The sequence below is a fragment of the Tamandua tetradactyla genome, chromosome 4 (genome assembly GCF_023851605.1).
Source record: "Tamandua tetradactyla isolate mTamTet1 chromosome 4, mTamTet1.pri, whole genome shotgun sequence".
Taxonomy (NCBI): domain Eukaryota; kingdom Metazoa; phylum Chordata; class Mammalia; order Pilosa; family Myrmecophagidae; genus Tamandua; species Tamandua tetradactyla.
This window is the reverse complement of record NC_135330.1, coordinates 1,081,380-1,093,659: the sequence shown is the minus strand read 5'-3', so window position 1 is coordinate 1,093,659 and position 12,280 is coordinate 1,081,380. Positions and strand designations below refer to the sequence as shown.

Genomic DNA, 12,280 nt, shown 5'->3' with positions numbered 1-12,280 from the left:
CAGTTCAGGAAACTTACCATTATTTGTGCTAAAAGCAGGACAATGACGTTGGAGGACTTACTGCTGGAGATGGCATAAAAGAACTGTCAAAAGGAAGAGAGAAGAATTTATGCAATATTGCTAGAGTCCTGTGACATGGTCAATAAGTCATGTCACATTAACATTTAATTGAAAACATCTCTGTGTCACAATCCTGTATAGAACAATTATATAATTAGGGCTACAAAGAAGAGCCCTAAATGGACTACCTAAAAAGAATCCAGTTACAGTTTTCCATGAGATAGTTGGTGGGTTTAAGTACTATGTTATAACATATGAAAGGGATTTCTGTTGCAATCTAACTTTTAGAAACTATGCGATGCACATGACTTTGACTTCACTCTAAAACATTAAAACAGATGACTCCAGGCCACGCCAAGCCATTTAGTCACTGTGCTAGATGCATGGAAATTCTTTTCCCTCCCCCAACCATTTCTCTCTCAATTCAAACAGCTCTTGGAGCTCAAATACTTCACCTCTTCCCTCAGCAAAGCCTCATCTCTACTCCACGGGACCTTCCTATATTGGTCAGAAATCAGCTGAACCTTCTGCTTCCCCTATTTCCATATCATCTCTATAAGTAACTCTCAGTTATTCTGCTAATCTAAAAACCTCATCATGCTTATTCATTTGAAAGACCTACTGAGTGCCTACCATGTGATGTTTTCCAGATGCTTCTAGATGCTGGTGACCTATCCAAGAACAAATCGGACTTGCTCTCATTCTATTACCTTCATGTTCTAGTCACTTCTATTACCTAATTCATACACCTGGTAAAATATTTATTATCAATGATTTATATATGATATAAATACATAATCACTTTATATCTTTTTATTATGTTATATATGCTTTACATAACTGTGATATTAGGTAAAATATATAATTAATAGATACAATTAAATGATGAGCACCTGTGGAGAGCCGCCACCCGGGTCAGGCCTAGTGGACGCGCTGCAGCCTGCTCTAGAGCTCCCCCCGCCCATCGAGTGAGCCAAGATGGCGCCCACATCCTGCTTCCGCGTATGACATACACGCCCACCAACCCGATCTACCAATCACCCTCTTAGACGCGGCAACAACCTATTGGGCTTGAATTATGTATATAAGGTATTACCCGGACGAGGCGGGGGAGACGACCCACAAGGAGCCGTGCCTGACGGCCGCACAGAGGTCGCTCCCCCGCGGGATGTATTCACCCGGTCGGGGAAAGTTATAGATAATGCAAGCTTAGACCCAGTAAAGATTTGTGCTTACAACTGCTGCGTATTCTGGACTCGTTTTCTACCGCCAGGACCGGTTTGTCTGCGTCTCTTTATCTCTCCCCCTTTTCTTGTCGTACCCTCCGCCGGCCGGGGGCCCGACGTTGAGCGAGGAGACACGGACAAGTGGTGGCCCGTACGGGGAACCTCCCTTTGCATCCGCGAGCTGATGAGGACGTGCCTCCGGAGTCTGTGGTTGTCTTTCCGCGCCTGATCATCGCGGAGAGGTAAGTACTTTTTCTTTACGTGGAAACTAAGGGCCGCGGGTTTTCAGGCAGCCCCGGTGACTCGGGAGAGCTCCCCGAGTGGTTAAGAGACAGCGCCGACTGCAATCATGGGGCAGTCCGAAAGCTCACCCCTGTTAGCTCCGCTAATGACCCTCTTGAAACAGCGGGGCCTCTCAGTTAAGAAAAGTTCTCTCCTAAGGTTCCTTGATGATGTTACAGTTTTTGCCCCCTGGTTCGCCCAGACTGGGAGCCTTAGTTTGCCCTCCTGGATAAAGCTTGGCCACGACATAGACCGAGCGCGCCGGACGGGCCTATGTCTGGACCCAATCCTAGTTCCCGTTTGGGAAACTGTTCGCGCTTGTCTTGAGGCAGAGGCTGCCACGGGCCTCGGCCCGTCCCTCGTCCTGCAGCAGGCACGGGGCGCGCTTCGGGAAACTCAATCAGTTTTGTCTGCGGATGGCTCCTGTAAAGGGGAGCCGCCAATCCGTGAACGGCCAGAGTCCAGCGATAGTTCGGACACCTCTGACTCTGAGTCGGATGATGATCAGAATGAGGGTGTGGACGAACCTCCGCTGATCGATTGGGAGAAGCCCCCTGCCTCACCCACGCAGCCCTCTGCCCCGCCAATGAGTACGCGGCGGTTTTCGGCGAGTGGTCACGGCGATCCCGCCAAAAAACCTCACCGAGGGCTCCCCCTGGTGGCCGAATCAGGCTGCACTGGCCCGCCCTTGCACAGCCCAGAGTTCCCTGGAAGCTGGGTAGGGGAGGGGCAGCCACAGCTGTATCCCCCACCTGTGTACGCAGGCCCTCAGGACTCCATCTCATTAAGCAGTGGTAAAAGGCATTTCTGGAAATGGACCCCTTCATTTACCTTTAGACCTTTCGGAGTTCTAGGCGGATACCAGCCGCTTAAATCAGAACCAGACTCAGAAATGTATCCGGTTATTATCAATCCCCAAGGTGGTAATCAGCATGAATCCTATGATTATAAAGTTCTGAGGGAATTGAGGCAAGCCGTCCATCAATATGGCCCCAATGCTCCTTTTACGTTAAATTTAGTTGAAAATCTTGCCACCCTAAACCACACGCCCGCAGATATATACCAGCTAGCCCGTGCTTGTTTGCCACCGGGTCGGTATATAGACTGGAAGGCCTGGTTTGAAGAGCTAGCTGAAGAGCAAGCCGCGAAAAACGCCGCGGTTAGACGTGGCGCCTGGAATGCGGACATGCTCCTAGGGAAAGGGCCCCACTCCCAAAATCAAACAGGGTTCCCTATAGAAGTCTATGGGCAGATCTTCCACTGCTTCATAGGCGCCTGGAAGAAATTAACGAGCCAGGGAGAAGCTCAAGCATCTCTCAGTAACATACACCAGGGCCCCACTGAACCATTTGTCGAGTTCGTAGCTAGGATGCAAAACACAGCAGAAAGGATTTTCACCGACCCAGGGATAGCAGAAACTGTAGTCAAACAAATGATATTTGAACAATGCAACAAAGACTGCAAGGTAATCCTAGTGCAGAACAAGGGTAAAAGCCTAACCGATTGGGTTCGTTTATGCAGGGACGCTGGCAGCCCACTAACTAGTACAACTCTAGCTGCCATGCTGGCTAGCTCACTGCGAGTAAATGCAGAACAAGCTAAGAACGCAGGAGCGAGGCAGAAAGGATGTTTCCAATGTGGAAAACCAGGACACATTAAAAGAAATTGTCCTAATATGAGCCAGCTAACCCACACTCAACAGGTGGCCAAGCTCTGTGGCCGTTGCCGTAAGGGACCCCATCGCGCGGAGGACTGTAGATCAGCCTTCGATGCAAACGGCAAGCGCCTCTCTGGCCGCCCGGAGCAGGCGCCAAAAAACGGGCAGAGGGGGTCCGCCTTTCCGGTGGACCCCCTTGCTGGCAATACAATGATGCAACACCAGTCCAAGTCCGTGCCTCCCATGAGTCAGCAGGACTGGACCTCTGTGCCACCTCCACACTCATACTGACCCCATCTGAAGGAGTTCGGTTGGTAGAAACCTCCTTTAAAGGACCTCTGCCACCAGGCACTGTGGGGCTCCTGTTAGGAAGAGCGTCCACAACCCTGAAAGGATTGGCAGTTGTGCCAGGTGTTATCAACCCTAACTCCACAAATACTGTCCAGATCATGGTTCAATCTATGCGAGGCACCCTGGTTATTGAAGAGGGTGATAAAATAGCACAACTTTTACTCCTTCCCAGCTTACACGCGCTCCTTCCGAGCAAAAACAGGAGGAAAACAGAAAAGGAACAAAAATCTACCGAGGGGATTTTTGAAGGCCTTCATATGTCTTTAGAGCACCGACCCATGCTGACTATTAAAGTGCAAGGCAGGCCCCTTTTGGGCCTGCTAGATACCGGGGCTGATAGGTCAATCATAAGACAGCAAGAATGGCCCTCTGCCTGGCCAACGTGCAGGGCAGAAGAAACCTTTAACGGCATAGGTCAAGTCTCGACACCCATGTTGAGCGCAACTGCCCTTCATTGGGCTGATGATGAAGGACACCAAGGCAGTTTCCAACCATATGTATTACCCCTGCCCGTATCCTTATGGGGGAGAGACGTCCTTACCCAAATGGACGTCACCTTAACTAGTAACTGCTCCCCAACCTCAAAACATCTGTTGAAAGGGATGGGATACGTCCCTGGCAAGGGTTTAGGAGCCTCACTACAAGGGCGCACAGTGCCTGTACAAACTGTGTCCAACCCCGACAAACGAGGTCTGGGTTTTTCCTAGGGGCCACTGAGGGGAATTTCCCACTCACGCCTATACGATTGCGGTGGAAAACCGAAACTCCAGTTTGGGTGCCTCAGTGGCCCCTACCAAAGGAAAAACTCTCAGCACTACACCATCTCGTCACAGAGCAATTAGAAAAAGGTCACATTATCCCTTCCACATCACCTTGGAACACCCCTGTGTTTGTTATAAAGAAGAAATCGGGCAAATGGAGATTGTTACAAGATTTGAGAGCCATCAACAACTGCATAGAGTCCTTAGGGCCTGTTCAAATGGGGTTGCCCCTCCTTTCAGCCCTGCCAAAACACTGGCCCATTTTTATACTAGATCTCAAAGACTGTTTCTTTTCCATTCCCCTTCACCCCGAAGACACTAAAAGGTTTGCCTTTACCGTGCCCTCTATTAACCAAGAGGAGCCCTGTCTACGTTTCGAGTGGACAGTTTTACCTCAAGGCATGATTAATAGCCCCACTATGTGCCAGCTGTACGTTACCACAACGCTGGCTAGCACTCGACAGCAGTTCCCACAAGTAAAAATTATCCATTATATGGACGACATTCTACTAGCCTATAAAGACATGGAACTTCTTAAAACAGCTCTCTCACACCTAGTCCTGACGCTTAAAAAGGCATGCCTAGAAGTAGCCCCGGAGAAGATTCAAATAGCAGAAGTCAGCACATTCCTGGGAGCAAAGATTATGCCTAGTCAAGTCTCCCCCCAAAAAATGACCCTCAGACTAGATGGCATACGCACCCTCAATGATCTACAGAAACTTGTGGGAGACATCAATTGGGTTCGTCCGTATCTAAAAATACCCAACGCGAGCCTGATGCCTCTATTCGATTTACTAAAAGGAAATCCAGACATAAATTCATCCCGGCGCCTCTCTCCGGAGGCGAGACAAGCACTCGGTCAGGTAGAACAAGCGCTCAGTAGCACTGCTTTAACAAGAATAGACCCCCAAAAACCTCTTGAAGCTTGTCTGCTGCCAACCATACTACAGCCCACAGCAGTGTTATGGCAACAAGGGCCATTACTTTGGATCCATCCTGGAATCTCCCCAAAGAAAAGTTTAGAGCATTACCCTACGGCACTCGCAGATTTAGCATTGGAAGCAATCAAAAGGGCTGTGCAGCATTTTGGCCAACAACCTAAAGATCTCAGGGTACCTTACACCGCCCAACAACTTGAGGTGCTTACTGGGTGCATAGATCAATGGGCCATTCTTCGATGTACCTTCCAAGGAAATATTAACAACCAGTTCCCAAAAGATCCCCTCTTACAATTTATCACCCGGCACCCGGTAATTTTTCCCAAAGTAACCTCGCCCAAGCCCCTGGTAGGCGCAATCACCGTGTATACGGATGGTTCAAGCACTGGTGCAGGAGCATACTGGGTAGAAGGGCGTACCCCAAAAACAGTACTCTTTCAGCCACAGAGGACTCAATGGGTTGAATTACAAGTCGTCATCGCAATCCTAAAAGAGTTTGACGACCCCCTGAATATTATATCCGACTCCAATTATGTCGTGAATTCTGTGGCGGTCTTAGAAACGGTAGGCATGATAAAATATTCCTCCCCAGTAAGACCGTTCTTTATCGAGCTTCAGGAAACTATACATGCCCGACAGTGTCCCTTTTACATAACCCACATTAGAGCTCATACAGGCTTGCCAGGCCCTATGGCACAGGGAAATAACATAGTAGATATGGCCACGCGACAGCCACACATTTTCCCAGCGCTGACACCCCATCAGCAAGCTCAAGAGTTTCACGCTAAGTTTCACATCAATGCAGGCACTCTAGCCAAGCGATTCAACATACCGCGCGCAGCTGCTAGAGATATAGTCAGAGCCTGCCAAAATTGCACAGAGTCAAGAGTGCTTCCTTCAATCAGAGTCAACCCTAGAGGCCTCATTCCGGGAGACATCTGGCAAATGGATGTCACTCACCATTCAGAGTATGGTAAGGCCAAATATCTACATGTGTCAATAGACACATGCTCTCAAGTTATGTTTGCCTCCGCTGAAACAGGAGAAAAGGTCCATCAAGTTATTGCTCACTGCCTTGCCGCCTGGGCGGCATGGGGCAAGCCAAAAATATTGAAAACAGATAACGGACCTGCTTATACCAGTAAAACCTTTCAAAAATTTTGTGAAACTATGGAAGTGCAGTTAAAGCATGGTATCCCTTACAATCCCCAAGGGCAAGGTATCATAGAGAGAGCACACAGATCTCTCAAAGAATTGCTTAAAAAACAAAAGGAAGGAATAGGCCACGGCCTATCCCCAAAAGCCCAACTGTCAGTAGCCTTGTTTACATATAATTTCTTAAATGAAAACTCACAAGGAATGACACCTGCCCTCCAGCATACCACTCCAAACCCATCACATAGAGGTTTGGTCCGATGGAAAGATGTCCTGTCAGGACTGTGGCAAGGCCCTGACCCGGTGCTCAGCTGGGCCAGAGGCTCTGTTTGTGTCTTTCCCCAGGAACCAGGACGCCAGCCGGTGTGGATTCCGGAGAGACTGGTGAGAACCGTGACACCGCCCGGGGGCGCCGAGAAACTGCTGCCCGACAAGTCAGCAAGTTTTCGACCTGAACCATCAGGCCCGGTCTCCAGCCCTACTGATGATGGCGACGACCGAAAAGATGACAACAACAGTGCAAGTGACCCTCCGACTGAGTAGAAGAGAAACTAGCTTTAACCCCACTTTTCCCACTACGAGCTTCCTTCTAACTTACCTTTGCCTTCTCAGTCCATTTTCCGCTGGGTCTCCCGCCTCTCCTCAACTCTTCACTCGTGCTCCCTCCTTAAGCCTCCATTATCTGCCTTTAACTAACAACATTTCATGTATGTCCTTTAATGAGTCTTTCCCCCTTACTGACGACACGTTGATCCTCTCGTTTGCCAATCGCGCTACGCGTCACCACTATGTTGGCTATGTCACTTGCCCCTGATGCCCCTGGAGACACCCGCACCGTAGCCCTGTCCCCCCCCCCACTGCGTGGCCCGTCACGGCCACTCAAGGCGGGACGCTCGAAAGTAAGGTCTGCCGCAAAGCCCATGGCTGTATCCCAGGTATAAGTGGCGGCACCAGAAGTCATAATTTTGGTCGAAAGAGGGTCTCTAGGCAAAGTCGCGGTCCTGGCCAGACTAGACTTAAGCCATTGCACAGAGACACCTACGACACTCTCGACTCTGGTTGCCGCTCTCCTGCCCCCCTCATAACCCGGTTGCGAGGCGAAGCACTGCAGGGAGGGTCACGTGGTTTCCGGTTCACGGGCCCTCCGGTCTCTATATGAGGAGGCATTCTGGTTGGTGCCTAGCAAGCCTAGTCCAGACTCCCCAAAGCACCAAAACATGTAGTGGGCCGTTCCGACCCACGGGAGCTCACTCATCAATGGAGACACCGGGTCAAAATAAGTAAAAAAGGGGGAGATGTGGAGAGCCGCCACCCGGGTCAGGCCTAGTGGACGCGCTGCAGCCTGCTCTAGAGCTCCCCCCGCCCATCGAGTGAGCCAAGATGGCGCCCACATCCTGCTTCCGCGTATGACATACACGCCCACCAACCCGATCTACCAATCACCCTCTTAGACGCGGCAACAACCTATTGGGCTTGAATTATGTATATAAGGTATTACCCGGACGAGGCGGGGGAGACGACCCACAAGGAGCCGTGCCTGACGGCCGCACAGAGGTCACTCCCCCGCGGGATGTATTTACCCGGTCGGGGAAAGTTATAGATAATGCAAGCTTAGACCCAGTAAAGATTTGTGCTTACAACTGCTGCGTATTCTGGACTCGTTTTCTACCGCCAGGACCGGTTTGTCTGCGTCTCTTTATCTCTCCCCCTTTTCTTGTCGTACCCTCCGCCGGCCGGGGGCCCGACGTTGAGCGAGGAGACACGGACAAGCACCACTCTTTGATATACTGATACAGTGTACCTTGGTAAGTGTGATCAGCAATCCTCTGATGGATGTGACGATGATTATTCCAACCAGAATGAAGGAAATGTGTTGGGACCAGAACTTCACCTGCACCAAAAGAAGAAAAATAACTCTTTAAAAAAATATCTGAATGATATTCCTGATTACCCGAAACTTTAAGGGATTTTTCTTCTTATAATAAATGAATCTGTAGAAGTTCTCAGCTAAGTTCTAGGAAATACCTGAACTTCATTTGAACTACAGGTGGACACTCTTTCCCTGCTGCACTAGCTCACAGTGAGACAGCTCTAGGACCCTGTGCGCAGTCCAGGTTGAAAAGTGTCTGAAGGGTAACATCCAAAAATGCATCCACCACTCAGAATTATGAAGTATGGAATATACAGATGATTAATGGATGGACTATATATACACATATACAGCAACTAAACAGCTTTAGCACTGATAAGGAAGAACATTTCTAATATATTCAACCCAGTAAAAAATTTAAAAGAGGAAAACAGATGCAACAATAGTGAGTTATTTAACAGTATAACTCACATATGACTTGAAGGAGAGATACTGCGCTTCATACACAAAAAGGAATACACTATTGATCTACCATCAGAAAGTGCAGAAAGTGTCTACTCTGATCTATTTCTCACGGACCAGGTCTACATTTCTCTGGTCGTTACTGTCCTACCCGGTCATCCTTGGGGTCAGGAGCAGGTCTTGCTGAGCGCAATGGCTCAGGGCAGTGTGTGAACAGGCTCACGGCACTGCCACATGACCCAGAAAGGAACTAAGAACACGACACTGGTCTAATGAGCAAGTGCTAATCGACCACAATTACTGGCCACATACATAGCCAGAAAAGATACTGTTCAATGAAAAAAGACATTGAACTAAAATTGGGATAAGGATATGTTCAGTTATATTGGTATTATAAATGCAGAAAGAAGATCATATTTTGTGACAAAGAATTAAAAAATTTTTATGCAGAGGTGACAGTTACTACCTTTAGCCTACTTAATTCATAAAAATATTTTTTTACAGTGAAATTATCTTACTTATAACATGTACAAGTATTTAGCAGATAACTTTCTACCAGAGGAATCAAAGGTTAATTGTGTGTGAAGGTCTCATCAGGTATCGTGGGAGGAAGTATCCATATATCAACACATCAAAACAGAGGGGAATAAAAGCAAAAATTATAGAAATTAGAACCTTAACAACTGTGATTCATAGCAGATAAAACAGAAAGAAGCACAACAAACCAGGAAATTAACATAACTCTTACATCAAATTGGATTCCCAGGTAATTCACAGTGATCTCAATGCCTCTTGTGACAGGATCAGTTTTCCCAACACGATCAAAAACGATATTGATGGTTGCCTGCAGAGTCAAAGACCTTTACATCAGAACATCTTCACGGCCCACAGTTTCAGAACGTGAACAAAATAAATAATCATACAACATATCTTATAAGAGGATGTTCCTAAAATGCAATTCCCTCAATCCAAATCACATGTGGAAAATCCATCTTAGCTATTCATACACAGGCAAACAGAAGTTCCCACCACCCCATCTTTCTGTTCTACAGTCACTCAACGGGAATGAGGTTATGCCATGCACATTTCAATTTATCAAGAGCTAGAAAGGGAACATTCTGGTAGATGAAATCAGAGTAAGAGTAAGGAATTCTAGGATAATTCCCTGTGGTTATTTTCTGAATGCTCTAAGAACAATCACTAAGATAACAAAAAAAAAGAGTAACAGATAACAAGCTAAAAAAGGAGATCAAATAGAATCATGAAAAATATGCAATTCATCCAAAAGACAGAAAAAGGAGAAAAAAATGAACAGATAGGACAAAAAAAAAACAGCAAAATGGTAGACTTAAACCTACAGGTTGGCAAACTAGCTGTGCAAAACCAGCCATAGACTATACAGAAGGAAGAGAAAGTAGGAGGAGGAAGAAAGAAGAAAGAAGGCAGAAAGAACAAAGGAAAAAGAAAAAAATTTAATGGCATTTAGAACAGAAAGGAAGAAGCAAAACTGTCTTTATTTGCAGAGATTAAATTATCTGTAGAAAATCCTGTGAAATCTATTAAAAAACTTCTAGAACCGATTGAGTTTAGCAAGGTTACAGGATATAAGAGCAATATACAAGAATCATAAATAATCATAAATTGAAATTATAAAAACAATCCCATCTACAATAGCATAAAACATTAGGTGCTATTAGCATGAAATATTAGGAATAAATCTTACAACAGATATGAAAGATATGTATACTAAAAAACTATAAAACAAGGATTAGAGACTAAATATGAACTAATTTATGGACTGGAAGACTTAATATTGCTAAAAGGTCTCTTTACTTCAAATTATCTATAGATTTAATGGAATCCAAATAAAAATCCCAAATCCCAGCAGGCTTTTTTTTTTTGGCAGGAATTGACAAAGCTGATGAAATTCATACAGAATGCAAAGGACATACAATGGCGAAAACAATTTTGAAAAAGAAGAACAAAGTTGGAGAACTTACAAGTACCTGATTTTAAGGCTTAATGAAAAGCTACAGAGATCAAGACAGTATGGTGTTGGCATAAATACAGGCAAATATATCAACAGAAAAGACTTTGAGTTCAACAGACCCACACATATATGGTCAATTAAATTTTTTTAGGTTAAGAGTATTTTTTAATATCGTTAGAATCAAAGACCCTCATATTAATATTTTCTTAATTTTAACTTTTATTAGAAATTTGAGCTTTTAGAAGATCTTCTGATGGACATTTCACATAAAATCTCCCATCTTTGTAATAATATGCCAACACGACAGTACTCTGAAGTATCTAGTCCAGGGAGATACGGACTGTCTGGACCGTCTGCAGAATATCCTACTGATCCATTCATTACATGGATGGCGTCATGCTGATCGGGCAATTCTAGCAAGTGGTAGCTAGTGTATTGGAGCCCTTTCTAAAACACACGTTTCAGAGAATGGGGATAAAATCAAAAAGATTTAGGGATCTGCCACTACAGTAAAGACTACAGAGGTACAGTGGCCAGGTTAGGTCAGAATATCCCTGCCAAAGTAAATGATTGATGAATTTTACCTCCCCACTACAAAGAAGGAACCTTTGTACCTGAAGCACCTTTAAGTTCTAGAGGTAACACATCTCACGCTTGGCATTAATGCTCCAACCCATATACTGGTCAATGTGGAAAGCTGATAACTCTTAAGTGGGGCCCACAGCAGAAAAGCGCTCTGCAGTAGGTCCAGGGTACAATCTAAATAACCCCGTTTCCTCGTCTATATGATACACTAGATCTTTAGGAACTAGTGTTATTGGTGGGCAATGAGACAGTACAGTTTATGGAAGTCACAGAGAATGTGATGGCGGTATCACAATGTGCGCCCACATGTGCCTAGACAATCGCATGCCATCATGAACAAAGAGACATAGTTCCTGACATGGCACTGGGTCATCGTATGGATGGAACATTGACCATGAGGCACCAAGTGATCATGTATCCAGAACTATGTGCTATAAGCTGGGATATGTGGAGGCACCAATTCATAAAACCGGACAGGCCCAGTGGCAAACCACAAACCACTGTTAGATGGAAATGGTACATTCAAGATCAAACTTGAGTAGGATCATAGGCAACGTACTCTATTCAAGCAGCCTGTATCTCCATGTCACCAACCATGGTTATACCAACAAGCTGACAAATCCCCTCTCTATGCAAAGAGCTCCAGTGGGAAAGCCACCAAACCAAAATATAAATAAGCGTTTTCTATAATCACACTGAAATCCACTGATACCTGCAGATCAGATCAGAAGTTAAGATGAATAATGTGCTTAAAATGCACATAAACAATAACACTGAGATCCACAAGAGTACCAGCTATAAGCACAGTACATGAAATTTTCTATGAAAATATATTAGAATTTACTTTGGACTTAATTTTCTAGGTATACAGGTTATTAAGAGACAAGTGGTTTCTGTTCTGAGCTGCAGATAGGACATGAGGTTAGTCACGTACTCACAGGTA

The 12,280-nt window shown here is 45.8% G+C and overlaps 1 protein-coding gene across 6 annotated transcripts in view; it reads right to left on the bottom strand.

Moving 5' to 3' along the window:
• Positions 1–12,280, bottom strand: part of GPR89A (G protein-coupled receptor 89A) — a 95,531-nt gene that overhangs the window by 10,584 nt on the left and 72,667 nt on the right. For all 6 annotated transcript variants that reach the window (XM_077155905.1, XM_077155909.1, XM_077155907.1 and 3 more), the window contains 3 exons: positions 9,511–9,606; positions 8,232–8,321; positions 18–83 (listed from right to left, as the gene is read on the bottom strand). In XM_077155905.1, the coding sequence (XP_077012020.1) occupies positions 18–83; positions 8,232–8,321; positions 9,511–9,606 (252 nt within the window). The remainder of the gene's footprint in view (positions 1–17; positions 84–8,231; positions 8,322–9,510; positions 9,607–12,280) is intronic.